Genomic DNA, 27,836 nt, shown 5'->3' on the forward strand with positions numbered 1-27,836 from the left:
GCCATCTAAATGCCACATCCCAGTCCGTGCTGCTTCCTACTCATCCCTTCGAGACTCAGCACAAGCATCACCTCCTGCAGGAAGCCTTTCAAGACTCACCCAGATTGGGTAATCACATTTCCCCTGTACGCCCACAGCATGCTGGACATCTATCAACGGACACTTACCACACTGAGTAGCTGGTAAGCCATCATATTGAGCATAAATTCCATGAGGGCAAGGACTGTGTCTCATTCATTTTTATCCCATCAACACCTTGTATAGTACTGATACATAAGAGCTTATTAAATGCATGTTGAATAGCTGTAAGAATGACTATATAAACTATTGGCACTTTAAGTCGGTAATAACCATTTTTTCAGAAAAATGATCTGCATAACACAGTAAGGAGCATCTTCTCCTCCTGATTATTCCAACCGTGCTAGAGCTGGTAACACAGAGGAACTGGTATTGCTTTGTGGCCAGCAAGGCTAAGAACTGCAGAAACCTGCATTCACCAATATCAAGTCCGTACTGAAGAAATCAAAAGATCCAGGTCCTGTTTATAAATGGAAGCTAGAGACAGTCCAGGACACATGGACCCTTGATTTCACATGGAAAATGTAACATCCCCTTGTCAACCAAAACCTTAACAGATATTGTGGTAGGCTAAGCAATGGCCCTCCAAAGATGTCCACATCCTATCCCCAGAGCCTGTGAATGTTACCTATACAGCAAAAGGGACCTTGCAGATGTGATGAAGTTAAGGATCTTAAGATGGAGAGAAAGATTATCCTGATAACATGAGTGGACCATAAAGGCAACACAAGGGTCCTTATAAGAGGGAGGCAAGAAGGTCATAGGGGAGGAGGAGACAGAAGGACAGAACCAGAGGTCAGAGCATGTGTACTGAAGATGGAGGTAGGGGCCATGCGCCAAGGAATTTAGGGGCCTCCAAAAGCTAGCCAAGGCAAGGGAATGGATTCTCCCCTAGGGCGTCAAGAGGGAACCAGCCCTGCTGACACCTTGACCTTAGTCTAGTGAAAGTGACTTTAGATTTATGATCTCCAGAACTGTGGGGGATAAATTTTTGTTGTTTTAAACCAAGTTTGTGTTGATCTGTTACAATAGCCAAAGGAAACTCATACAGATATGAGCAGACTTTTCTGGGTGAAATAAGGAGAAGGCAGCTTCAGATACGTCAATACGCAACTACCAGCGATCCTGGCGCCTAATAAGAAAAAGCTCTTGCCACTGCCAGAGACGGTAATGACTATCGCAAAAAAAAAATGGAGAAGGGGTGAAAAGTCAGAGTGGATGAGTGAACAAGAAGCTCACTCCCCTGTCCTGCCAATTCCTCCTTTCTCAGAGATACACCTGACTGACTTCATTGCAGATAACCACTGGAAATTCCACCAGTTCCTTCCTTTGCTCTCACCAAGGAAGTATGCAGTCAGTTGCTCACTGAGGTACAACACTCCTTTCGGCTGGGAATCTTTTTGTTCACTCCAACCTGCCTAACAGCTGAGTTCGTACGTGACCTGCCTCCCCCTCCATCCCCAACCAGGCCCGGGAAACAAACAAGCCCACTCACAGCCAGCTGGTTCTGGAGCTGTTTGACCTGCTGCTGCAGAGCGTCCAGCTGCTGACTCTGCCTCTTGGAGGAGCTCGCTGAGTAGGAGAGCTGCGAGAGGCTGTTCAGGGCCTCCTTCAACTTGGCGACTTCCTTCGACATCTCATTTATCTAGTGAGAAAGGAAAACTGTATCAATAGTCAACAACGTGCCTGCAGAAGCAAAATTTCAGATATTTCCAAGCCTCGAATATAGCTTTTATTAGCCTCTGGGACTTGAGACTTTGGAATAATTCCTTTATTTTTTAAAGAAAACTCATAAAGTGAAACAGATAACAATAACAAGATGAGGCAAACCAACAAAGCCGTTGAAGGCCATCACATGCAAATAAGGGCCGTGGATTAAATATTGTGTTTCGGTGCATGAAGATAACAGAAGATAGGACGGTGACTTCCTTCTTTTACCTTTAAGAGGAGTACTGTTGAAAAAATAAATCAGAACAGGGTTTCAGGTGTCTTTATTTGGAGACCGCTTTGTTTTGTTCAACATTGCTGACATGAGCAATCAGGAATAAGTTCTAGAACCCCTGATACCCCTGGACATCTTACTTTAAAGTGAACGTAACTCGCCCTCCACCTCCCAACTCCCGGCCCCCATGGCTTGGAAGCTCTTTCTGAAACACTCACTACACAATAATAGAAGAGAAATAGTGCTCTAATGAACGCCATTCAGAGCATCTGTCTCAGGGCACTAGGGGTGTAGAGCAGATTCAGGCGTGGAACCATCCTCCACTTCCCTCTCTGCTTTCCTCCTTCCTCTAAAGCAATTCCAGCACCATCTCTAATTGCCTGCCCCCCACATTCCTCCCTTCCTCTCCTATTCCTCTCAGAAAGGGAGGGCCCAGGAGGACAGCTTCTGTACTGACTCAAGGGAAAGCCCATGGAGCTTCGGGAAGCAGGATCAAGTCTGGGAGTATTTGGGTTTCTGTATGATGGAGGAATCTGTCTGGATTCCAAAAGAGTCGAAGTTCAAGATGGGTCACAAATGCTTTTCAGTTTGTGGGTTCACTTCTGATCCCTGACATTTGGCAGAGCTTCTGTAAAATCATTTTTAAAGGGAAAACATGCATCACATATGTGAAAACGCTTTAGTCTAAGGGAAGTGGTAGAAGATCAGTGTTTTTAAAAAATAAATGTCCAACCTACTAGTCTTAATGTGGCTTTGGGGACAGATAGAGACATGTGCGGAGCTCCTGAGCGTTCACAACAGGTTACTGCTGACAAATGCTAAAAAATGTTAAATGTTAACTGTAGTAAAAGGCTGAAGGCCCCAGGGCTTACTAGCAAGAACCCAACAGCAATAGAATCTCACCGACCTTCTTATCTTTATCCTCCTCCAGTTTTGAAGAGCTCTCAGAATATCTCTTCATTTCTGCAAGCTCTTCCTGGGCATGCTGGAATTTTTGCAGAAGTTCATTTACTTCCTGCTCTTTGGATTTCAAGACAGTCTGAATATTTTCCTTTTCCCTTTTCATTTGTGAGACCTCACTTCTAATCTGGGTAACCTCTGAATGGGCCTTCTCTTTCTCCTTTACTGAATCCTTTAATTTCGATGCCAACACACTCATTTCACTTTCTAACGACGACTGGAGCTTTTCATAGGCAGACCTGGGCACCATGGCGTCCGTCATCACAGCCTTCTCGTCTAGGAGCTGTTTCTCCAGTTTTGCCACCTCCGCTTCCTTGCTGGCAAGGTGCTCTTTAAGACCGCTTATTTTTTCCTCCATCTCTTTTGCAGTAGTCCGCAGCGTGGTGATCACTTGCAAATGTTCTGTGATGGAGACAGAGTTCTCTTTCTGCGCATCGACCAGCTGTTTGAGCTGAGTCAACTCATTTAACACTTTTGAATACTGAGACTTCATTTCGGACAGTGCCTCTTCCGCCTTAGCCCTGGATACGGTCGTCACTTGCATCAGTTTCTCGTGCTCTGCTTTATGGATATATTCAGCTGTTATGTCTTCTAGAGATTTCCTCTTCCTGTAATCCTCCAGCTCGGCCTGGGCTTCTTTGTACAGCTGTGACAGCTCACTCACCTGTTTGTTGAGTTCATCTATCATCCTGTTCATGGCCTCCTTCATGTCCCCAGCCTCATCACTGGCTTCCTGTGTCATCTGACTTTTCAGTGTATCTTTTAATTTCATGATTTCTTCTTGGGCCTCTTGGTATTTCTCAAACAAAAATGCTTTCTCTTTATTCATATTCTCAATAACAGAGCAATATGAACTTTTCATTTCTTCGAACTCTTCCACAGGCTGCTGAACCACTACACCTTTCTCCCTCTCTACGAGTTTCTCCTCTAACTCTCTCACTTTCTCTTTATTTCTTTCACTTTCTTCTAACGCCTTCTGGAGATCCTGCTTTAGCACCTCTATCTCCTCCTCGGTGATGCTGAGCTCACGGAGATGCGAGTAACTATCTGCGCTCTCAGGTGAGACGAGGCCCAGTTTCATCTGCTTCTGCACACGAAGGACTTCTTTCATAGCCTCCTCGTACTTGCTCTGAGTTTCTTTAAGTTTCTGGCTGAGGTCGGAGCCGTTCTCTGAAATCTCTGCATTATTCAAGCGCATCAGTTCTGTCCTTCTGGACTGGAGCTCGGCCTGCAGCTGTTTCCTCTCGGCTTCAGAGCTCTCCAACCTCTTCTGCAAGTCTTGCAAAATCTCTTGTAGTTGCTGAATCCTGGCATCGCTGTCAACAGTGGATTTACTCGAGGAATGTGCTAAGACAGATGGAGAGGAGTTGGAGTCTGGGGGAGAGCTTTCATTAGCTTTGCCCAGGGCTGGGGCCAAGTCAGTTTGAGTGGAATGGTAAGAGTCAAAACTGAGGTCTGCTTCTGCCTCCTTGGGAATTTTGGCCTGGGAAAAAGGCAAGAAGGAAATGGCAGCAAAGGTGTGGTTAGGTGAGCAAGAACGAGAGGACAATCCAGAACTTACACAGGGGAGAGCAGCATGAGCATCCTGCTTGGGTCCTCTCGACCCATAAAAAATACGATCTGGGACATGAGAGTCGGATTAATGACTCTAAGCTTATTCTGTGCTCTGTTAAGACAGATTATTGGTGCCACTTTAAAAACACTGGAAGTGTTTTGGCTGTAAAGCCTCTGACTCAAATTTTTCCTTTGTTTCTCATATTATTCTAGTCGCCAAGAGGGGTAAAGGACTTAGTATAGCTATTTCTTCTCAAGTTCTTAAATCTGCTAAATGATCCACTTTACTAAATGAACGGCTAATCACATATATATTTTTCATATTATAAATATCATACTATGTATAGAATTACATATAATTTAGCAATTTACAGAAATAGAGTTAACAAATAACTCAAGAAGCAAATAATTTGGAACTATAAGATGATTAAGGCTAACTATTAAAAAAGAAGAAGAAACTTAATGTAGATGTTTAAAACAAAGTATCATCTGACTAACCCTGAAAAACCCAATAGCTTGACCCTACAGAATAGTCGGTGGTAGCAATCTGTTTACCTACCTGTAATTTATCTTGTAATTCCTTATTGTGTAAGGTAAGAGAGGCAACTTTTGCTTGCAAAAGGACAAGAAGATCTTGTTGGTCAGCTTCAGAACTTATATCCAATAAGCTATCAGCACCTAGAAAAGAGAAAAGCAATTTAAAATAATATTTAAAAAATTAAACGGTTATTTCTCTGACCTCTGACAGACTCACTTTCTACCCAATCAAGTTCTTCTTCCTCATCCTATGAACTGCCCCCCGCCCACCAGCAGGACAGATGAACAATTCTTAGGTACTAAAGTTTCCTTACTGGGGTGTTCCTAGCACAGTACTAGATGCCTGGATGCATACATGCTGATCTGAAAACTGATGGATTTGCTCATACATTTTCCATTCACTGGATTAAGTGTTATACCTTGGTTGTTTATTGTTCCTCCCACGCCTAACAAGTTCCATTTCTGTGAATCCTTTTAGAAATAGCTCTGGAATCTGGTTCACTTTTTATCCCCACCACCATTACTCTAGTTCAAACTTTATCACCAAACTTGGAAACTCTGCCAACAGCTTCCTACCAAATCTCTCTCTCCTCTCCCTAGTAAAAATGTAGCCTGCACAACACTGTTTGACTAATCTTCCTAAAACACACTGTGGGAGGGCCATTTCTTTGGTTCAAGTGCTTTAATTGCTCTTTCTCCAAAAATAATTTCCAAATTCCTTTATCTGGATTAAAGCCTCTGAGATTTGGCCTCAATCTACTCTTTCAGGTTTATGACTCATGACTTCTTTCTCTAGATTTTCATTTTCCTCAGATTCAAGGTTTCCATCATACCTTCTATATTCTCAACATGGCTGACTCTTGCATTATTTATCCATACGACTGCCCTTGCAGCCTATCTCTGGCCAGATGACTCTTAGGCATCCTTCAAGACTCATGTCAGGCTGTGCCTCCTCCTTAAAGCATTCGCTGACCACCCCAGCATGAAATGGTTTTCTCTTCTCTGAATCCCACAGCAAACACGGTTGCTAAACCACCACTTTTTGACATCGTACTGGTTACCAAGCTGAATTAGCCCCTAAAGCAATGCTACTCAAAGTGCTCACTGAGGCACGACAGGAGCTTGCTCCAGAATTTTATTCAATGTTCCGCTTCCTTCATCCAGAAAGTCTTCCTATGAAAAACAAAATGTCAGCTGGACAAAACAGTGCGCTTAGTGATGTAGCTGGATGACTTTCTGGTGCAAACTCCTTATTTACTGTAGACTGGCAACAGTTTACAGACCATACTCTGAATAGCACAGATCTAATGTTTTTACTGTTACGTTTTTTATTTTGTCACAGCCATTTAACGTAAAGATGAAAACATTAATCTGAACTTGGAATGATGCAAAATGACATTTCTTCATAGAAAAGCTTACTTCTGACGTTTGGTGCCTAGCCACAGCTTCATGAGTCCCCTTGATAGGAAGGCTGGTGAGTTCGGAATGAACCGGGGGTTGGGGAGCGTGACTGTAATTCTAAGCCATAGGAATTATTTCTAAGACACAGTGGATGGTTTTTAAAGTATCCAATCTAACAATTGTTCAGTTATGTTAACATTGCTCTCTGCCAGGAATTAGAAAATTTAATATTTCTAAATTCTGTAAGTTGAAAGCTCGAAACACATATGAAATGCATAACAGACTAAGAAACTGGATGCTGGAACAAAAAGGGGCCTTTGAAATAATCTACCCTACATTATAAATTGATTCTGAAGGTACCGTACTACATTCTTAGAGAGTAAGCCACAGGATAGACTCATCAGACAAGGAATTAAACCCTGTCTTGATGAAGACAATGTGACGTGTATGATTTCATTAACACTCTATCTTTGCAGGTGTCTACTTAAAATCCAAAGTAGAAATGTTACACTGTGGCAGCCCTTGAGATCCTCAGTTGACTCTCCCATCAGGAAATAACCTGCAGCTCAGCTGAAAGGAGTGCTGCCTGCTGACAGCCTGCAGCCGGCGGAGCTCATCCCCAGATAATGTTTTCAAATGTGTAAAACAGAATGCACAGGCTACAGTAATTTAAGAGCTTATTTTGTAATATACCAAATAACAAGATCCGGCAGCAGGTCTAATAACTGCCATAATTTTTAGTAGAAATACTGTAAATGACATTTCAAGATATCTGTAGTAACATTAAGGTGACCTGACATTCTCCGTGAATTCTCTTGGTGTCAAAGTCACTGGTTTGCTAATACCACCGGGGGTTATTGCCTATATTCATAACTGAAGGAAGTGCTAACATTTGGTTAGGGACAAATGAACACAGAGATACATTATTTCACACCCCAGCTCGGAGACTCCTGAAAATCCTGGGGAAGGTTCCGTGAAGCACAGAGAGCTTCAGCCTGTGCAGTATCGGCAGGCCTGGGGTGACACGACAGGGTTCTTGACCTCCCTACACAGAGGAGCCCCCCTTGGCCTTTGCTGTCATTAAATGGACATGTAATAGAGACCGGTCAAAGGAACAAAAACAGACACTCCTTCATCTTACCTGTAGTGCTGTCACTTAGTCTGTCTTTGTTTTCCCGTATAGAACTGATCTCAGCCTGCTGGGACACAAAAATGACTGAAAAGAATGTTCCTCAAGGTAACATTCCACAAAAGAATCAAGCAAATTTTCCTCCTTGAGTTTACATAGAACAGAGTTGGTGTTATCCTACTAGAAAAAGAGCTAGAAAATCTCAAGGAAAGAAGATGATACTTGGGGCTGGCCCCGTGGCCAAGTCGTTAAAATTCCAAGTGCTCCGCTTTGGCGGCCTGGGTTTGCAGGTTTGGATCCTGGGTGTGGACCTACTCCGCTCGCTGGCCATGCTGTGGAGGCATCCCACATACAAAAAATAGAGCACAGATGTTAGCGCAGGCTAATCTTCCTCAAGGAAAAACAGAGGAAGATTTGCAACAGATGTTAGCGCAGGGCAAATCTTCCTTTCCAAAAAAAAAATTAAAATATAAGTAAATTAAAATGACAATTATTTACTAAAATATAATTTCTAAAACATTAGATGCTCCAGAGGGTACATTATCAAAATATTTTTCAGAAATTTTATCTAGTAAGTACAATACAAATATTGTTTAAGATTATAATAATTTTATGTAATAGCTACCTTAGAGGGCTATGTTGTAAAACTTGAGATGGTAAATACTACTTTCATAATTAAGTCCAAAGAAATTTTATCTATCTGGGTAATACATTGATTAAAATACATTAAAAGTACTTTCTAGCTTTATCATTTTATAAATTATCTGCTATTATCATGTTGTTATTAATATTTCTAAGAGAAATGGTAGTAAATGAGAACTGCCAGGGAAAAGTAATTTTATAAGGGAATAAAAATTTTTTATAATCTTGGGTTGACAATTGATCCTCTCAAGATTTCCTCTAACCCTTTGTCCCTGAATATCTATTAATATATTGCAAAAATTCTTATAACTTCAAAGCCAGACTCTCATTTCAAAACAAAATACACTGCCTTGCCAGAAATTACTAGGTTTCATCTAGGTGAGCCACAGACCACGATAAGAGAATTTTTCAGCAAAGGAACTTTTGTAAAGACCCACATGCTAAAAATAAAGTGGCTTACTTTTGGCAAGTGCTTATCTTTATGAAAAGCTTTTTTTTTCACTTAAAAAATATATACTTATTTTTATTTTTTCAATTATATTAAGGTACAATGCATCCATTTAAAGTTTACAATTTGAGGAGTTTTGACAGATATAGACCCATGGAACCACCCAGCTATACAAGCATCATCAAGATACAGAATATTTCTATCACCTCGAACAGTTTCCTCATGCGTCATCAGAGCCAGTCTTGCCCACCCCATTCTCAGGCAACCGCTACTCTCCTTTTGGCATCTTCAAGACCTTCTATAAATGGAATGTCATAGGATATTAATTTCTTTGTGTCTGGCTTCTTTGACTCAGCATGATGATTTTCAGACCCATCTATGATGCTGCTTATACAGAACTTCATTCTTTTTTATGGCTGAGTAATATTCCATTGTATGGATATATCTCATTATCTTTATCCATTCACTTGTTGATGGACATGTGGATTGTTTCCAGTTTGGGGATATTGTAAATAAAGCTGCTATAAATATTTCTGTGTAAGTTTTTTTGCGACATATATTTTAATTTCTCTTGGGTAAACACCTATGAGCGGATATCTAGATCATAAGTTAGGTGTATGTTTAACAAACTATCAGTTTTCCACAGTAGTTGTGCCATTTTACATTCTAGTAACAGAATATCAGAGTTCTAGTCCCTCCACATCCTCACAAACAATTGGTATTTTGAATCTTTTGAAACCTTAGCCATTCCAAACAGTGTCACTTTTTATCTTTTAACGTTTTTATTTTTGTTTCTTAAGAAATGAAAATCTTTTTTTGAGGAAGATTAGCTCTGAGCTAACTGCTGCCAATCCTCCTCTTTTTGCTGAGGAAGCCTGGCCCTGAGCTAACATCAATGTGCCCATCTTCCTCTACTTTATATGGGGGACGCCTACCACAGCATGGCTTGCCAAGCAGTGCCATGTCCGCACCCGGGATCCGAACCAGTGAACCCCGGGCCGCCGAAGCAGAACGTGTGCACTTAACCACTTTGCCACCAGGCCGGCCCCTGAAAGCCTCTTTATAATCTATTTCTGAAAATCATAATTTCTGATATTATTCTTAGAAGATTTTAGGGTACTAACTCTAAGAACATAACTTCCTTCCCCTGCCTTGCCTTGAATAGATATTCATCCTAAGAGCTGACTAATAAAATCTGGTGAAAGTGAGAGAAACGATAGGTTGATAGAATCTTCGCAGATCAATGTGCATCCAAGTTAAAAGAAAATTTATCTTTAGTAATTCTTATATGGGGGAAATAAATATATAATATACCACTGGAATTTCATTTTAATAATTATAAATTTTACTTTCTTTCCAAATATAATTCCCTAGTGATTGTTAGGTAAACAGATATTGAATTGAAATATGCCCCTATTCCTTAAAATACTTTCCAACCACAAATCTACAGAATCAGGCGGAATAAGACCTAATGGATTTTCTAAAATTTCTAAAATAAATACATATTACCTTTATAATCAGGAAAAAGTTTAATTAAAAAAATACACTTACTTCTCAGTAAAACATCAGAGAATAACAAAAATTTCTTTCTTTTTAAATGAAGGAAATGAATTATTACTTAATGAATATGGTTTATTCATCCTACCGTTTTTCATTTTTTAAATTTTTTTGTGAGGAAGATTCACCCTGAGCTAACATCTGTTGCCAATCCTCCTCTTTTTTTTGCTTGAGGAAGATTAGTCCTGAGCTAACAGCCGTGCCATTCTTCCTCTACTTCATATGTGGGATGCCTCCACAGCACGGCCAGTGAGTGAAGTAGGTCTGCACCCAGGATCCAAAACTGAAAACCCCAGCTGGCGAAACAGAGTGTGCACAGCCTTAACCACTCAGCTACGGGGCCAGCCCCTCATCCTACTCTTCTTTGTATGGAGTCCATGCCAGGAAAAATAATCAAGATGTGCTTCATGATGAGAAGGTTGTGAACCTATCACTGAGAAGTATATTCTGTTTCACCCAGTGTTATAGCACTTAAATCAAGTCTATTATGTATCATAAAATTCAATAGCAAAATTGAACACAAAAGGAAATACCTTGAAGGGTGCTTCTGCAAAAAATATTGATTCCTTTCCCGAAAGTGGTGTTGAAGTTATTGATCTTGGGGAAGACATATCACTCAACTAAAAAAACAAAATGAAAACCAGTGATAAAGAATGTTTCCTCAAAGTCTTTTCTTCTCCAGTGCTGAAGAATTAACCTATCTATCTAACCAATGCAAATTAAGTCAAGGGTAATCTATTTTCAAAGTAATTCAGCTACCTCAAATACTTTTTCCAAGTTTGCAGACTATAACTAAGTAACTTCACTCCTATATTTACTAGAATCAATTTCATAAATCCATGAAACGTTTATTGTAGGTTACAAATATTCTTAATGAATATGCTAACATATTTAAAATTACTCATCAGATGAGATATTCCTGTTAACTTTTTGAATATGGATTATTCTTTTTATGGCCTATGATTCTTTTAATAACAAGCCCCAGCCTGTTTTTATTGCCATTTCATAGATATCCATGCTTCCTCCACTATGCTGTAGTCACTGTAAGCTCAGATATGAAAGCTGCTTTTAATATTAGCCAAACTTAAATGTAATTAGAAAGGCAAATATATTTTAACAATGTTTTTAAAAACCAAGTAAACTTCATTTTCAACTGCCTCACCAGCTATCCATTCTCCCCCACTTTACGAGAACTGTTAATATGAAGAACTAAAAATAGATTGAGCTTATTATCTTAAGGAAAAAGCATCTGTCATAAGATTTTGAGACATTTTTCTTTGAGGCTTTCTAAAAAGATACTGTTCCATTCTTCAGTTTTGAAATAAATAAGAACCAACATTATTTCCACACTAATAATCAAAATCCTTCATACCACAAATTGAAATTTAAAACCACTGAAGACAATTATAAATCTGCATTTAAGGGTCAGTTCTAAACCATTTCTTTTTGGCCTAAAGACAAAAAGACAAAATTATGGCTTGGTTGTTGTATGCTTGCTCATTGTTGGTTTGCTCATTTTTACCTGGGTAGGACTGACAGGAGGTGGTGGAGCTTTGCGTTTTTTTGGAGTTCCACTTCTTTCTGAGCTTATTTTAGAGACTTGATCATGCTGAAAGTTATCACAGTCCAAAGAATGGAGGTGGGTTAGTTAGGTTAGTAAAGTCTGGGCAAACAGCTTCACCAAACAATGAGAAAAACCTCAACAGTTCATGCGTTTCTTACTTTATCCAGATCTGAAATCTGCTACCAACATAAAAATAAGTAATATGCATGCTCCAAGTTTTCTTCCAGCAGCCCATGCTTTAATAGCAAGAAAATAAAAAACACAAGACAAAACCAAATTAAGTTGGTGTGGAGAACTGGGAAAGTAGAGGATGAGGAGTTGTGTACCACAATTTAGAACTCAGAATACATTCATAGTCTAGCTTTCATCTTAATGCAAAGCAGTGATATTTCCCCCATCTTGGCATTACTTCCATTCCTTTTCTTAAAGAGTGTAAGTATGCAGGGGAGGGGGGAATGTCATCTCTGACAAATAAGTAACCCAGTTAGTACATAATAAATTCAGTATTGAGTATTTGCTGTGTATAACTTTTTCAAGAACCTTGATGTATAAACAAATAAAACAGCCAAACATACATCTTGTTAATAAAGTAAACAATAGCGACTATGTTTTTAGAAAAAACTCCAAAATAACAGGGCAAACTTCTCAATTTCTATCTGTGTAACACTAATGACATTTTAGAAAAGCCCCAATCAAAATAAAAGGAAAAGCTAAATCTCTTATTTTCATTAAATATGTAACATTGCCATGGATGTAGGTCTCCAATCCATGAGCTATTACATGCACTTGAAATATTACAAGTATTTAAAAGACTGTTATTCATTCTCAGAGTTTAAACCACAAACACTTTCACACCAATTGGAAATATTAGTACATTTCAGAAAAAGATGAATCTATAAGTAGCAAGTTTAAAGTTACATGCTTTAGCAAAAGGGTAAACCATTTAGTAAATATTTACCACTTTATAACAAGGAATCATTTATTCTAAAGATATTTCACTCAAGTGTTTTCAACATAGTCTTTATCATTTTTCTAGTGGACCACAGAGTGGTTTAATCAGAACATTTTCAAATTCCCACAAGGAGAGATGAAAAAAAATCACCTCCCCCAAAGATAAATACCTGCTTTGGTTTTGTTGGTGTCTTTAAATCTATAGAAGGAAAAGTGAAAAAAAGAAAACTATAAGAATCATAATGACTCATATCCACTTTGGGTGGCAGGATTCACTCACACTCACTCACACACACACACCCACCCACCCCATACACAACATTTAACACTTCATTTTTCTTCAAGAATATGTTTAAAAGAATAATAAAACATATCATACTGTACAAATTCCTTTATCCTTTAGGGAAAATGGAGGGGATGAACTTAAAACAACACTGGTTATTTTCTTTCACATACCAGCATCCTGAGAGATTTTTGATAACAGAAGGCTTTGAATTCCTGCCTTTTCTGAGAGTTTGGAATAATGTAAGGCATTGTGTCCAAGAGAATCTGCAAGATTTAGGTCTGCACCCTTTTTAATTAAGGCTTCCACGATGTTAGAGCTGCCGATCTCACAAGCCAGCATGAGAGCAGTTCTAGAGAAAAAAAGAGGCACTAAATTAGTACTAACAAATGTGAACACTCTTTCCTGGGAAATCATTTCATCTTCCAAACAGGGACAAGAAGATTAAGTGCCTTTAAACCTGTACTATACTTAATCTTCTAGGGAATTCAAAATGGAATGCTATCAAGGTGAAATTAAGTAGTTTCTTTAAAAACTTCAGATTAAATCAAAACATTAAACCATATTAGGTCCAATAACATAGACATAATCTTCTGAATATGATGGAATTTAATATTGGCACAAATCTTGTCTTCTCACCTCAAGCATTTGAAAGTACCCATACATTTTATTAGGACTACTTTTAAAAAGCAACCAATATGTTTACTTTTATTCAATTTTGCATGAAAAGTCATAGGAAATGGCCCATTCACTTTAGTATTTAATAATCTCATCACTGATTCAATGATGTTCTCAGAGGTCTGGGGAAAAAATTTTAAGTGGAAACAGATCCTTGATTATCAAAAAAGGCAGAAAATAAAAAAGTAAAGAAGTTAAAACCACTTTATAACAAATGATCTAAAATACAGCTGTGATATTTTGAAAGACTCTCCAGACGTGGGTATTACTGAAATCAGATGATTTCTAATTCTATGGTACCTTCCATTTTTGTCCCGGGAATTTACATCCGCTCCATGATCCAGGAGAAAGTGGCAGACCTCACTGTGGCCATTTTGTACTGCAAGAAGCAGTGGTATATTCCCATCCTAGGAGACAAATTCAGATTAAGACTTGAACTCAGACACCAAATGCCAGAATGGTAAAGGTCTTCGTTGTTTCTACATTCATTCCTGAATTGTCCTGCTGGTCTTATATTTGACTCACCATGAGAGGCTGTGCCCCAATAGGGCCGCCATTACATCTTAGCACAACTCTTTCTGTGGAATTCCACTGACTGTTAGCTTTTCCTCAGGAGCCTCAGCCATCGGGCTGCTTGCTCCCTTGGCTATCACTCAGTCTGGTGATGATGTGAGTGAGAGTGGAACACAAAGTATGTAAAGGCTCAAGGCATGTGTACCACATCTACTGAGGGATGGTTTTGGAGAAATGCAGGACTGGTTTCGTACGGCATCGGTCATTCCCACTGTCCCCTAAGCAGCTTCTTCTGAGTGAACTACAGGTATCCCACCATGCCACTACTGTCTTCTCGGAAAGCATACCCTTTCATAATCTTACTAGGTATCAAAACAGAACACAAATTAGTTTGTCTTTTACTGACACATGACTAGATAAAGAGATCGATGGAAAGAATGATTTGTTTCATATATTACAATATGACAACTGGCAATTCCTTTGGAACAAAAGAATACTAGAGCCCCATCTCATATACCAACTACATAAGGTGGATTAAGAATCAAAATATTACAATATAAAACAAATGAAAAAATACTAGAGGAATACAGAGGTGACTATTTCCATAATCCTAGGGTGAAGGGGCCTAGCTCAAATGACACAAACCATAAAGAGAAGCTTTTATTCTGCTCTTTCCTTGAACAAACCCTAAAAATGGGGTCAACAGTAATTTTTAAGGTAGATGTATTCAAAAGGCAAAGGAAAAAAGTAAGCCATTATTTTAATATACAATTGCTGCTTAAGGATTATTAAGGCTCCTCTTAAAGTAGAATTTCAGACATTAAAACCTTATCTCTGTAAAGTTATCCTTTTTGGTTATAAAGTGCTGACATTCAGGGAGTGTGAATTTATTTACAGATTCATATGCTCACTTCAGGTATAGATACATACAGGTACAGATTCATATCTCCATCAGGTATAAGTGTATGCTTAGCAATTCCCACGTTACAGCAAGAAATTTAACCCTGGAACTAGGAGGAACAAGCATGTAAATTTATTCTCACAATAGCCCAGCAAGGTTAAAACAGGCTAGAAGCGGTCTTCAAAGCTGGGAAACCCTAACCAGGAGTACCCAAGGAGGTACACACGGTGCAGGATGAAAACAATAACTTCCACTTAGATTTTTTAGTTTAAAAAATCAAGAAATTAAGCCTAATTAATCTTTAAGTTGATGGTAGACTACATATATATCCTTAGAAAAATACAAATACACATATAAAGAATTTGCATGGGGCAAAATGTTTTATTAACAACTTAGGGACCAAAGATGGATAATACTTAATTCCATTTTGCAGAAGAGGATGTAGGTTGAAAAGCAATAGAATTGTGCCACATACTTAGGTCTCTAAAGTCTTAAGCACACAGTGCTCGAAAAACCAGTGTTCATCTCCACCTCTAGTGGCCACCTGGTACTTACCAAATCCTTGAGGTTTATGGGGCTTTTGTGCTCACAAAGAACCTGCACAGCTTGAAGGCAGCCCTGTGCCGCTGAGGGGAGGAAAATACAATACCACAGCTGATCACAAAGCTACTCTCACAACGGGGTCATCAAACACTTCCGGGATGGAAAATGTCGTGTTCTACCCAGTTTGCACGCATTCCCTCCAGTTGCATTGGAGAGAGATGCTGTCAGGAAGGTTAAGTAAGAGGTGTTTCAAATTACTGTTTAATTTTAGTGTTATTCGGCAACTGCCCGTTGCCTTTAGGCAAACGTTTGATCCCGCTTTTCATAGGACTTACCTTCTCCACAACTAGCGCTAAAAGAAATTTGTAAATCTAATCATCCCAGAGTTCAGTTGTCAACGTTTTGTCACTTGAAGCTGTGTGACAGTTAGTAAGACAAAACGAGAAATAAAACTGATTGATGTTCTTTATGATCCTCAAGTCAAAAAATCTGTACCACACATTACTGGTAATCTACAAAGGTTTATGAATATCTCCTATATAAGAACCTTTAATTAATTAAAATATAATAGCCATGACAATTTTTACTAGTTGTTTGGTGGGCAATTGATGAATTCTAGATGTATTCCTTGGAAAAACTCTAGACACTTTGCAAACTGAGTAAAATAAGAATGTGTAGGAATGATGACAGATAGTAGCAGCAGGAGTAATATGGTAAGCTTAGCGGCTTGAATAAGGAAAATGAAAAGTTAGTGTTTCTTATGGCAGGAGAAGACAAGGAAAAGAATGAAAGTTACCTGCATAATGTAAAGCTGTTTTCCCAGAGCTGTCAATACTTTCAGCGGGGCATTTAGACTACAAGACAAAAATAAACAAATACATGCAATAAAATTCAGTTCATCTTTTTCCTTCAAGGTGTGACGCGACTTATTAGGAAGAGTAGAAACATGAATGAGTCTCAGTTACCACACTCCAGGGGACTACAGTCCCTGATGGGGAGGGAGACCCATCTCCAAGTAATCATGACACAGGCAAACTGTCACCCTTTGTTGCTTTGACGGTCCCTCCTCTCACTTACGTCGTCACTACATCACCACTGTGTCATCCCCACCAGCTAACAAACACGCTCTAGGATTTCTCAGTTTGATCCCACCTTTGATTCTCCCCTTTCACAGAGCCAACTGCTTGTTAAGAATTGCCCACACACGGTCCATCCTTCCTCACCTCCCATTCATTCCTGAACCCACTGCAGTTGGGCGTCTGCCTTCAAGACTCCACAGAGATGGCCTTAGCCAAAGTCACCAACAATCTTCATGTTTCCAATGACAACAAACACATTTATCCTCCCCTTACAACCCCTCACCTGTCATCCACTCCTCCCCCTTTCCAGTACCCCATCCTCAGCTCCCAAAGCACTGCCTGGCCCATCCTATCTTGGCTTTCCTCCCACTGCTCTGGCCACTCCTTCTCCTTTAGCCAAACATAACACTTGGGGGTTCCTCGGTGCCCTCTCTCTAAACTCTCTTCCTTGGTAATCTCACCTACACCCATAGCTTGAAATACTATCTAGAAGCTAATGACTCCCAAATGTATATCTTAACAATAATAACAAAAATATTGCATAAGTATTAACTATTATGTGCCAGACGCTGTTCAAAGAATTGTTTTCAGGCTCCTAAAACCCTAGTTAGATACTATTATTTAGCCCAATTTTCAGATGAGAAAACTCAGGTACAAAGAAGTTAATAATTTTCTCAGGTCACATTAAGTGGCAGAGCCAGGATTCAAACGCAGACAGACTGGGCTAGAGCCTGTGTTCTTATCTGTGGACGACAGGGCTTATCTCAGAGCACCAGGCTGGATAACCCACTGCCTACTTCACATTTCCGTTCTGAGTCTCACGAGCACCTCAGATGCAGCACAGCCAGAACTTGTGCCTGCCCTCCCCGACGCCCGGCCTGATGCTCCGAGACCCCTCCCCATCTCTGTCAACAGCACCACATCCATCTAGTCAATTAGCCAGAAACCAGAGTCGGTCATCTTTGATTTCTTCTCCTCCTCCTCCCACATCTAATTTACTATGTCCTGTCAGTTCTGTCTCCAAACACAGCCCGGGTCTACTCTCTTCTGTTTCTCCACTACCAGGACCTGGTCTAGCCAGCACCTTCTCACCTAGCCAGCTACGAGAGCCTCCCAGTGGGTCTCCACAGTTCCGCCTTTTCCCCCTTTAATCAATTCTCTGTACAACCAGAGTGATCTTTTAAAACTGTGAACGTCACTGTTTACTTACAAGCTCTTTGCAGTTCCACACTGTACGTAGAAGAATTACAGTCTGCCCATCATGACACACGAGGCCTCTACCCTCTACCCTTCTTTCTCTTCCTCACTGCCTTTGCCCTAGGCCCACTCACTGGCTTTCTTTCTTCCATGACTAGTGCCTTTCCTACCTTAGGCCTTTTGGACTTGCTGTTCTGTCTACTTGGAATGCTTTTCCTTTGGCTCTTTTCATTGTTGAGTTCTCAGCTTAAATAGCACCTCCTCCGGGAGGCCTTCCCTGAACATCCACCTCTCCCTTCTCTCTCACGGTACACTGTTAATTTTTTCTTAGTGTTGTGCAATTTGTAACATGTATTTGTATAATTGTTTACCAGATTGCAAGCTCCACCAAGACAGGCGCTGCTCAGTTCATGCCTGACACAGTGCCCATGCCCAGGGAACACTTGCTAGAAGAAAGAGTGAGGGGAATAGTGGGTTCTCAGGGGAGGGAGAGAGTTCATTTGATTTTAAAGGCTCTCAGGAGGCTCTGTGTGCCTTGTCTTGAGGAGACAGAACTTTGAGAAGTATCTCCTGCAGACACATAGTAAGAACAAAGGCCTAGAGAGGCCAGAGAGAGGAGAAAATGCAGAGGGTGCAGTGGTGAGGTGGCAGGAGATAACAGGGGTCCCCTCACAGAGGGCACAGGTTGCCAAGATGAGAGATGGAGAACTGATGAGAGAGACAGAGGACATGGAAGCCCCAGGTTTAAACAACTATCCCGAAAGAAGAACAGCATTCAGACAACTTGGAAGCGAAGGGAGGCAAGAACAGGCCACACTGGAGTGGAATGTCTGTGCGCCCTTCAGTGGTGAGAAGAATGGAGATCAAGTTACGACTCACCACGCTGTGGCCTAATTTTAGAACAGCACGAGGAACAGTTTAAAGGCTTCAAAGATTCCAGAGAAAAACCAATCCATTTGCATAACCAGATATAAAATTACATGAGAGGCTAGAATATCTGGTCCTTGCCCATGAGGATTTCCAGCTCATCAAGTTCATTCTTCCTTAAAATCAGAGCCAGATGCAAAGTCTGGATGGCTAAGCCAGGATGGGAATGGAGATTTAAAACACGAGTAAGTTTAAAAAATGGAGGTAAGACCAAGAGTGTGGAGGCAGGGGACTTGGGTCAGTCAACGATTGTCATTTATCCAGAGTGCCCAGTCCCAGAGGATGCAGATAAGAAAAGTTCTATTTTAATTGGTTTCAGGAAGAAGCCTCATAATAAAAATAATAATCAGAGATGTCGATCTATTTTTCTTGAATTTCGCTTCAGACCTGTTAAGGTTAAGCATTCCCGGCATTGGCGGTAGCTTGCATCATGTAACACAAGACAAGAAGCCGTGTGATCGACAGAGCAGGACCAGTTGAAGAATGTGACCACATTTCTGTATTAGAATTGCAAAGCCAAACTAAAGCAAGACACCGGGTCGTAGCCAGTGCTCCGAAGGCTGAGACAACAGCTCGACAGAACAGACAGTACTCCAAACAGATATTTTATTGCTCTCTGCTGTTCTTGAAAACAGCCAGCTTGCATTTTGACTGGAAACAGCTGGATGTTACTGAACAGACTGCTATTGGGATTTCATTAAATATTCATCTTTAAAGATGAACGGAAGTCATCACCCGAAGTAATCATTATAAACTTCCTGGCAAGGTTATCAAACCAGGGAGTTGGCTTAAAATTATAAAGAAGAATAAAACCAAGAACTTAAAAACCAAGAACTAAAAGCTCATCAAGTTATATTCAAGGCAATAATGGTTGAAATTCTGCTTCTCAAGGAGAGTTGCATTCTACTAATGATTGAAAGAATACCAGGATATTGGAGAGCCTATATCGTAAGGATCTCCAACAGCCCGGAAAAAATTAAGAACTATTTGAAGGGCATACGTCCTTCTGAAAAGAAAAGGGGCTGAAGAAAGGGGAGAAAAAGGCTGGATCCAAGGAAGACACTCCAAATTTTGACTAGGATGCTCTTCCCTACCAGTGTAATTGCTATGGAAATAATCTTCTCCTTGGCTATCATTTCAATAATGAAGTGCTTCACAGGAAACCCAGCTTCTGAGATAGTGTTTAAGGAGTGTGTGAGTGTGTGTTTGTCCTTTCACAGATAAGGTTGTTTTTAAATTTTAAAAGTGACACATTTCTAATTTTAAGCTGTTGCCATTTTACCTGAAGAAGCTTCTTGATGCATTCATGGTGGCTGTTCTTGGCTGCGAGATGCAAAGCACTGTGTCCTAAATGGATTTAAAAAAGAAAATTGGAAAAAGAGGCCACACATTTTAAATCTTTCTTATCTCTGTAACGAAGTCAACTACGAGGAAACAAATTGTTCTCCAACAAAGACAGAATTGTTCTTCTTGCGAGTAAGGCCTCAACTGCTTATCTGTAAAGTTCATTGTGACACAGGTGGGGAGAACACAGAGCATCCTGCCCACTGGGTAACATTCAGGGTCCACTCCAACTGCCGTTCTCTTGGGGTACAATTAAGCTCCAGGCTAGAAGCTTGCGGTGGACTCAGGACATGCAGCTTGAAAGCTCTGCCTTCAGCTGTCAATATGGATGCCAAATACCCTGTGTCCACAACAGTCAGACCAGGCTACGACAACCACAGGCCTAGGACCCCAGTAAAGGCAGCCTGCAAGCCAGCAGAGAACACACCAAACACCCACACACCTCAGTCCCCACTGTGACCTCTCATTCCTCTCTCCTCCAAAGACACTCCAGCCGTGAATGGAGATTACCTGGAGTTCTCAGATGGTCAAAGCTCTTATGGAGAAGAAGGAAAAGAGTTATAAAAACACCACCATCCTATTAAAGTAGCATTTACTTTACGTCCCCTTCATAGAACAGGACTCCAACATGAGGCTCTCTGATGTTTCTGCAGTCAAATAACATTAGGAAATCCTAATGCTATACCCAACTCCCTCCACCGCTTAATGGGCCTATACAATTCCTCTGGAAGAGGGCTTAGGGGCAGGCTTGGTATGGCTACCAGACCAGCAGGCTCCCACCCTAGAGCCTGTCCAAATTGTTCTTTGCTTAGCCTAGATTCTCTTCCTCAAAACCACCCAGCTGGCTCTCTCCCCTCTCCCGGATGCCACCGCTGAAATCCCGCCTTCCGAATAAGGCCTTTCCTGACCTCCCCATTTAAATTCCCATTCCCCCTCAACCCTTTTTATCTCTACACTCTGCTTCATTCTTCATCTTCATAGCACCAAGCACCTTCCAACACTCCCTTCCCACCGCCCCCCACTTCTCTCTCTCTCTCTCTCTCTCTCTAGACACACACACACATTTACGTAGTTAATTGTTCTTCTTTTCCCACTAAAATATAAACTCAGTGAGGACAGGAATTTTTGTCTGTCTTATTCCCTGCTATATCCCTAGTGCCTACAACACTGCTAGCACACAGTAGGCCCTCAGTATATACGTGTCCATTTGAATTAGAGGGTATATTCATTACAAATGTCTGGGGAGGGGATTTGGGGGAGGCAACCAAAGTTACCACTGCCAGCCAACCCAATATACCTAGTAAACTCTTAAATCCTGCGATTCCTGAAGTATTTATCCAAGATACCCTCAATGTAACACCTGTAAACAATCCACACTTTGGAACTTAAAGCTTGGTTTCTCAGCCTCAGCGCTACTGACACTTTAAGCTGTGAGGGCTTGTCTTGTGCATTGTAGCATTTTAAGCAGCATCTATGGCCTCTACCCACAAGACGTCCAGTTGGGACAGTCAGAAATGTCTCGAGACATGGCCAAATATCCCCTGAGGGGCAAAATCACCCCTCACTGAGCACCACTGGCTTAGAGGAACAATTTCTTTTATTTGGTGGTCCAGTTTCCAAATACCATTTCTCCTTTCTGACTTAGTCTTCACTCTCTTAACACTGACCGGAAATCCACTAAGTATTAGAGAATCCTATGACTAGGAATTACCGTATTTAAAAATTAGAGGGTTTTAGGACCACAGTGAGCTGCACAAAAGCATGTACAAGGTCAAAAGGTCGGATTCTTTGTTTTCTGAGATCGGCTGTCCTGAGAGGTTTTAAGGGCATGTGAAGGGGGCAGTTTTTTAGTGGGGGTGGGACGCTGAGAGGCAGGAATCCCTCCGCCCTCTCCCAAACGGATGAGCAACATTAGGAAATGAGGAAAACGAGACCCTTGGAAGTAAGAAGACAAAGATCTTTTCTTCCCCTTCCTCCTCCAACTGCATGAGACCCCTCCTCTCAGGATACACAATGCATAATAGTGTGAGTTCACTTACATTATGCATTACAGAGGCTTTGGGGGGTTAGCCTGGCCCCCAAACATCACTTACACCAGTGTTTCTAAGGACAAGCATATTCTCAGTTTTAAACAAATGCCTTACAGATGAACTTTTGGAACCTATCCTGATTGTAAGTACAAGACTGTTTATGTCGTGTACGCGATGCATTAACTTTTGTCTACACCGTGGACAAAAGCTGTTCTACATAAACAGTGCCCACTGGAGAAAGGCACGGCTCTCCAAAGACAAGATGGCAGGGAGATTTAAACAACCCATCATAAAATAAATTACAGATTTTCATTTCACGCCAAGTGTTCTATTCATACCTGGAAGTAAGTACTGTGTTTCTAGAGAAACAAAATTCTTTTATTCCCTGGCCCGGTGATGTGTTTTCCTAATCAGGAGCACAGAAGTATTTTTCACTTAAAAATCTGAACGAGGCATCATTCCCTGGACGACGTTACACTGACGGGAGATGCCTCTCACCACTACCATTAAAACACAATTCTCTTTCCAAATGCAAAATTTCCTGGAGGGAATATATCGTATTAGTGACAGAATGTCACTATAACGAGACAGTGCATAAGTCTGGCCCCCATTCCACTGCGGATCTGTCTGGAATATCAGGAAGCAATTTCCCTACGAGCAAGGAACAGGGCGGCCCTAATTCAAGTGCACTCCAGCAGAACTTTGCCTGTAAGTAAAAAGACCAGCACTATTTGTAAGTCAAGAGTCATGGGCTAGTACAGGTGGTTTCAGAAGCCTATTATTAAAGACAGACCAAGAAGTCTAAGCCATTCTAGCCACACACCACCTTCCCCCAAACTACCTCAGACCATAACCATTTATTCGGTTATTTAAGATCACTGGAGAAAACAGAGAAGAATTAACTAACATAAGAGAGGAATTACTGATGGGACTGAAAACATACCCTTCGAGAGCACATGAAAAATTTTAAAACCAATGAAGTCATAGGATACAAAGATACGGCTAACAAATACCAGAAGACCAAAGTTTGAGAAACCATAATTTCAGATCATAATACAGAAACATTTAGAAAAACAAAGACAATTAAGTGACTCAACTAGGTAAGAAGGTTTAAAATATTTTCTTAAAAACCAGAGTTTCAGAATGCTGAATATATTTAAACAATAAAAATATACATTTATTGGGGCCAGCCTGGTGGCGCAGCAGTTAAGTGCACACATTCCGCTTCCGCGGCCCCGGATTCGCCAGTTCAGATCCCAGGTGCGGACATGGCACCGCTTGGAAAGCCATGCTGTGGTAGGCGTGCCACATATAAAGTAGAGGAAGATGGGCACAGATGTTAGCTCAGGGCTAATCCTCCTCAAAAAATAAATAAATATGTTTATTTGATTCTTATGTATAATTTTAAATATATTTAAACATTATTCTTAGAAATCCTCAGCTTTACATCAAATTTTTATCCCTGAAGCACAAGTCCATTCACCTTGTTATATTCCCAGGAGAAAGACGATCAGAGCATAAAAGATTTATTTACTATAACCATTCTTACTATTAAATAGAGATATGAAATTATCCCTTAGTCTCCCCAATACAGACTTGCATAATGTTTTATATAGAATCAAAAGATTTTTTCATGTGTGCATGTATATCCTTTGAAACATTTTCATGGGCAGGTTATGCTGATGGTTGTAAAGGGATGGCCCTTCTGACCTCCTATACATGTGAGTTAACTGCAAGTACTATCAATGATACGACCGTTTTTGGTTTTCCATTATTGAAAATTAAAATACGAGATACACTTATGGGCTATAATTTGCAGTTACATTTTAAATGGCCCATTCTCTAAAGTGCCTGAGTTTCAAGATGAAGATTATCTTTTGTGTTTTCGCATGGTGTCAAATTTGAGTGGGATTAGGGATATAATGGAATAGAAGGCCACCCAGAAATCAAAACAAAAGCTAACCTGCACCCAGAGACCCTAGGGAAGAGCAGGGGTTCTCAAGCTCTCCCCCTTCTGAGGACTCTGTGCATTATGGTACTGCCATACCTCACCTCCCTCTCTCCGAAGTCTCTCTTCTATGAGAAAAAAAAGTTTACTATGAAAGTCATATGTGCAAAGGGATCAGAGAAAATTTAAGATATGGAGAGTGACAGAAACTTTCCATCATCCTTCAAACTCTGTTTCTACCTCTTTCTAAAGCAAAACCTTGCCTATTTTTAACTGGAGGAATTGCTGCCCAGAATTTTCCAGCTTCCCATAAAGCCGGGTGTGGCCACATGAGATCTGTCCAGTGAGACTTGACTGTGTGCCTCTTGTGGGCTCTGCTTGCCCTTCTGCTTGCTGCTGCTAGGTTGCAGACTCAGGGGGAGCCATCTTGGGCCATTAGAACAATCATGACACCCTGAAGGGTGGGGCAACAGGAGGAATCTTGGTCCCTCACGGTGCGGAGCTGAGCTCCCTTACCAATTTGGGACTTTGAACTCAGAGAGAGAAAACTCTATCTTGTTTAAGCCACCTTGTCACATTGCATGACATGTACACACTCGCTAATACAGGGAGTCTGAAAGCTGATGCTTCAGAGAAGCATCGAAAACAAACAGAAGATTCTGTGGTCTTCAATCTTCTGTTAATGTTTCTGTTTAATCCTATCTCACACCCACGGTGCTAAATGCAGTCATCCAGGGAGTCAATGTTACTATTTGTCCAGGAGAAGTGTTCTTTCTCTAAGGAAACAGACAGAAATGTCAGTTCTTAACTCAGTGAAGAACAAGGGCAGACAAATCAATGACAGGGGCTGGACAATCACGTAGGTGCAGTCCAGAGACGGCGTGGTGAGCCTAGGAGCTGACTTTCCCGCCGACCGCTACGTGCCTGTGGTGCCGTTTGGTGACTAGGCAATTATGAAATGGAGGAAAAACCCTCAAACCAAAAACATAAGTCATGAGCTTCTGCAAGTCTTTGCGTTTTCTTTTTCTCATTTATACAATGAGAGCAGTCGGCATGATGATTGTCAAAACTTTTTTTTTTTCCTTAAAGATGTGAAACCTTTTCAAAAGCCTCACGTGTAAAAGAGAAGAAAGATGATCTGGGGGCAGGAGCAATAACTATGATAATAGAGGACCCGGATGCAGTGAGCCTCACTGTGTGCTGGGCGCTGCTAACACGCCCACACTACCATCTCATCTAAGCCTCGAAGGCCATCTAAAATGATAAGATTGTGGATAGCGCATTGTAACTACACCCAAGGCATTATCTTCTGACAAGCTCCTAAGATTGTAAAGGATCCACGAAAATTCTCTGCTCAGATTTCCAAGCATTTCAAATGGAAGGACAGCGGTTAAAAAATAGACGCTAAAAACTCTTTGCTTCTCCAACTTTAAAAAGAAACGGAACCAGTTTGACCATCTCATAGACTTTGTGGCTACAAAGAATAAAAAGGGTCAGTGTGATATATCGTGAAAGCAAGCTTTTTCCGAAGCTGTACGGAGCAGAAGGATTTATGGTAACAGGTTTTTGGACCAGTTCTCAGAGGGTGTTGGGGTTGAAGATGACTGTATCTCAGTAACAATATGGCAATTCTTAAGGTAGTTTTACTGAAAAGATACCACCTTTAAGAGCTGAGCCATTTAATTCATCCCTTAACCACCATAAAAAGTGTTTTGGACCAATGATGACTACTAAGGCCCGGTGACTAATGTCTTTGTCCTTCCCTTGGCTTCTGACACGCTTTCTTGAGAGGAGAGATAAGCGGTGGGTGTTACAGCCAACAGGAAGGACATAGGCACGGGCAGTAAAAGCCCTCACATTTATCTTGTTTGTTGTGACAGAAAAAAGTTTGAGAAGTGTTCCAGATAACAGAACAGACATTTCCATACAGCTTTTTCCTTCTCTTGTTCCTGTGTTCTCTTGGCGTGTTCTGAAGAAATCGGGAGAAGTTAGTGCCTCATTCAGACCAAAGTGCCGACCTCATGACTGAAAATGGTAGGTGAGGGGGAAGTGACTGGCAGCTCTGAGAGAGTTTTGACTCATGGAATGCCTGGACAATGTTCTGGGGCCATAAAGTGCGGTGGATTCCACCAATTTCAATCAGAGTTGGAAAAAAAACGGACGGTGGCAGTTCCCACTGACCAGCCCAGAGAAGCATCGTGGATGGGTGCGCAGTGTCCCCTCTCCTGTTGCTTCTTGGAAGGCAGTGTCATCCGGTCAGCAAGGAAGCGGGCACCGTGCTGGGAAGTCCAGGTCTCACTGCCAAACACGTCACCAGGCTCTTCAAAACTGAATGAGGGATCTGGTAGCAAACACAAACTCTACCCACACAGTGTTATATAGCCACAAAAACTACGCTGCTTAAGAGCTTTTAGTGTGGGAAATGATACTGGTAGAACAGTTAAGGAAAAAGAAAAAAGGCAGGATGTAGAGTTTATTATACAATGTGATTTCAACTATGAAAAAATATACCAGGGAAAATCTAGAAGGAAATATAGCAACATAGTAAATATTTTTTCTTGGTAGGAGTAGAAGCTTTGGTTATCTTCCTTATAGTTTTCTCTATTTCCCCAATTTTCTACAATGAGCATGTATTAGAGAAACATATTTTTCACTATAATAAAATGATAAGGGAGAGGAGATGCTTGGTTATGACGGAAATAACTAGACTCCTGTCTAAAATCTATTTCTTTTCTTTCTTTTTTTTTTTTTTTGAGGAAGATTAGCCCTGAGCTAACTGCTGCCAATCCTCCTCTTTTCACGGAGGAAGAGTGGCCCTGAGCTAACATCCATGCCCGTCTTCCTCTACTTTATATGTGGGATGCCTGCCACAGCATGTGCCAAGCAGTGCCATGTCCACACCCGAGATCTGAACCAGCAAACCCCAGGCCACCAAAGCAGAACGTGCGCACTTAACCACTGCGCCACCAGGCCAGCCCCTAAAATCTATTTCTTAATATCAAGTGCAGTGAAACAAAACTATATTTCTCCAATTTATTCATTCCAAGCTAATCCGTTTACATTATGATTTTCTTAGGAAATTCTATCTTCTTAAGAGGACACACATCTCATCAAGGGTACTTTAGCCAACCATACTGCTCTATGTGTATGTGGTATGACTGTAAAAGCACTAAAAATAAACTTTAAAAACAAAGAAAATAACTGGGTCTTGGGATTAACGACGACTTTAATTAGTGCAACATAAATTAGCATTTCCCTCAAGGTAGTCACTTAGGGAAACCATTCATTCTTCTACTGGTATTGCCATTTCTCAAAATATTTTTGGAGCTCCTTGTGGCACTACTCAAGAAAAAATTTCTGTTACTGCAATCATTCCCTATTTTTAACCAAAAATCGTTCTACCAGTTTGACGCCTCATTCACCTGATTTGACTTCAAGTGGCTGTTGCCCTGTCCTAAAAAAAAATCTATTCTCAAAGAATAAAGATTCCCAACCACTGAGAATATTAAATTTTTATTTATTTATTTTTTTTGGTGAGGAAGATTGGCCTTGAGCTAACATCTATTGCCAATCTTTCTCTTTTTTATTTCTTTTTTTTTTCCTCCCCAAAGGAGATAGTTGTATATCCTA

General features: G+C 40.7%; 1 protein-coding gene across 30 annotated transcripts in view; it reads right to left on the reverse strand.

Moving 5' to 3' along the window:
- RAI14 (retinoic acid induced 14) overlaps positions 1 to 27,836 on the reverse strand; it is a 138,550-nt gene that overhangs the window by 4,223 nt on the left and 106,491 nt on the right. For 7 of the 30 annotated variants that reach the window (XM_070587045.1, XM_070587055.1, XM_008511909.2 and 4 more), the window contains 12 exons: positions 20,167 to 20,231; positions 16,478 to 16,535; positions 15,694 to 15,764; positions 14,025 to 14,131; positions 13,220 to 13,398; positions 12,934 to 12,962; positions 11,771 to 11,857; positions 10,782 to 10,868; positions 7,614 to 7,668; positions 5,094 to 5,212; positions 2,928 to 4,463; positions 1,574 to 1,723 (listed from right to left, as the gene is read on the reverse strand). In XM_070587045.1, the coding sequence (XP_070443146.1) occupies positions 1,574 to 1,723; positions 2,928 to 4,463; positions 5,094 to 5,212; positions 7,614 to 7,668; positions 10,782 to 10,868; positions 11,771 to 11,857; positions 12,934 to 12,962; positions 13,220 to 13,398; positions 14,025 to 14,131; positions 15,694 to 15,764; positions 16,478 to 16,535; positions 20,167 to 20,231 (2,543 nt within the window). Of the gene's footprint in view, positions 1 to 1,573; positions 1,724 to 2,927; positions 4,464 to 5,093; positions 5,213 to 7,613; positions 7,672 to 10,781; positions 10,869 to 11,770; positions 11,858 to 12,933; positions 12,963 to 13,219; positions 13,399 to 14,024; positions 14,132 to 15,693; positions 15,765 to 16,477; positions 16,536 to 20,166; positions 20,232 to 27,836 lie in introns of all 30 variants that reach the window. The other 23 variants (XM_070587043.1, XM_008511906.2, XM_070587044.1 and 20 more) reach the window with 7 other exon arrangements.

This window comes from Equus przewalskii, chromosome 20 (genome assembly GCF_037783145.1).
Source record: "Equus przewalskii isolate Varuska chromosome 20, EquPr2, whole genome shotgun sequence".
NCBI classification, from domain to species: domain Eukaryota; kingdom Metazoa; phylum Chordata; class Mammalia; order Perissodactyla; family Equidae; genus Equus; species Equus przewalskii.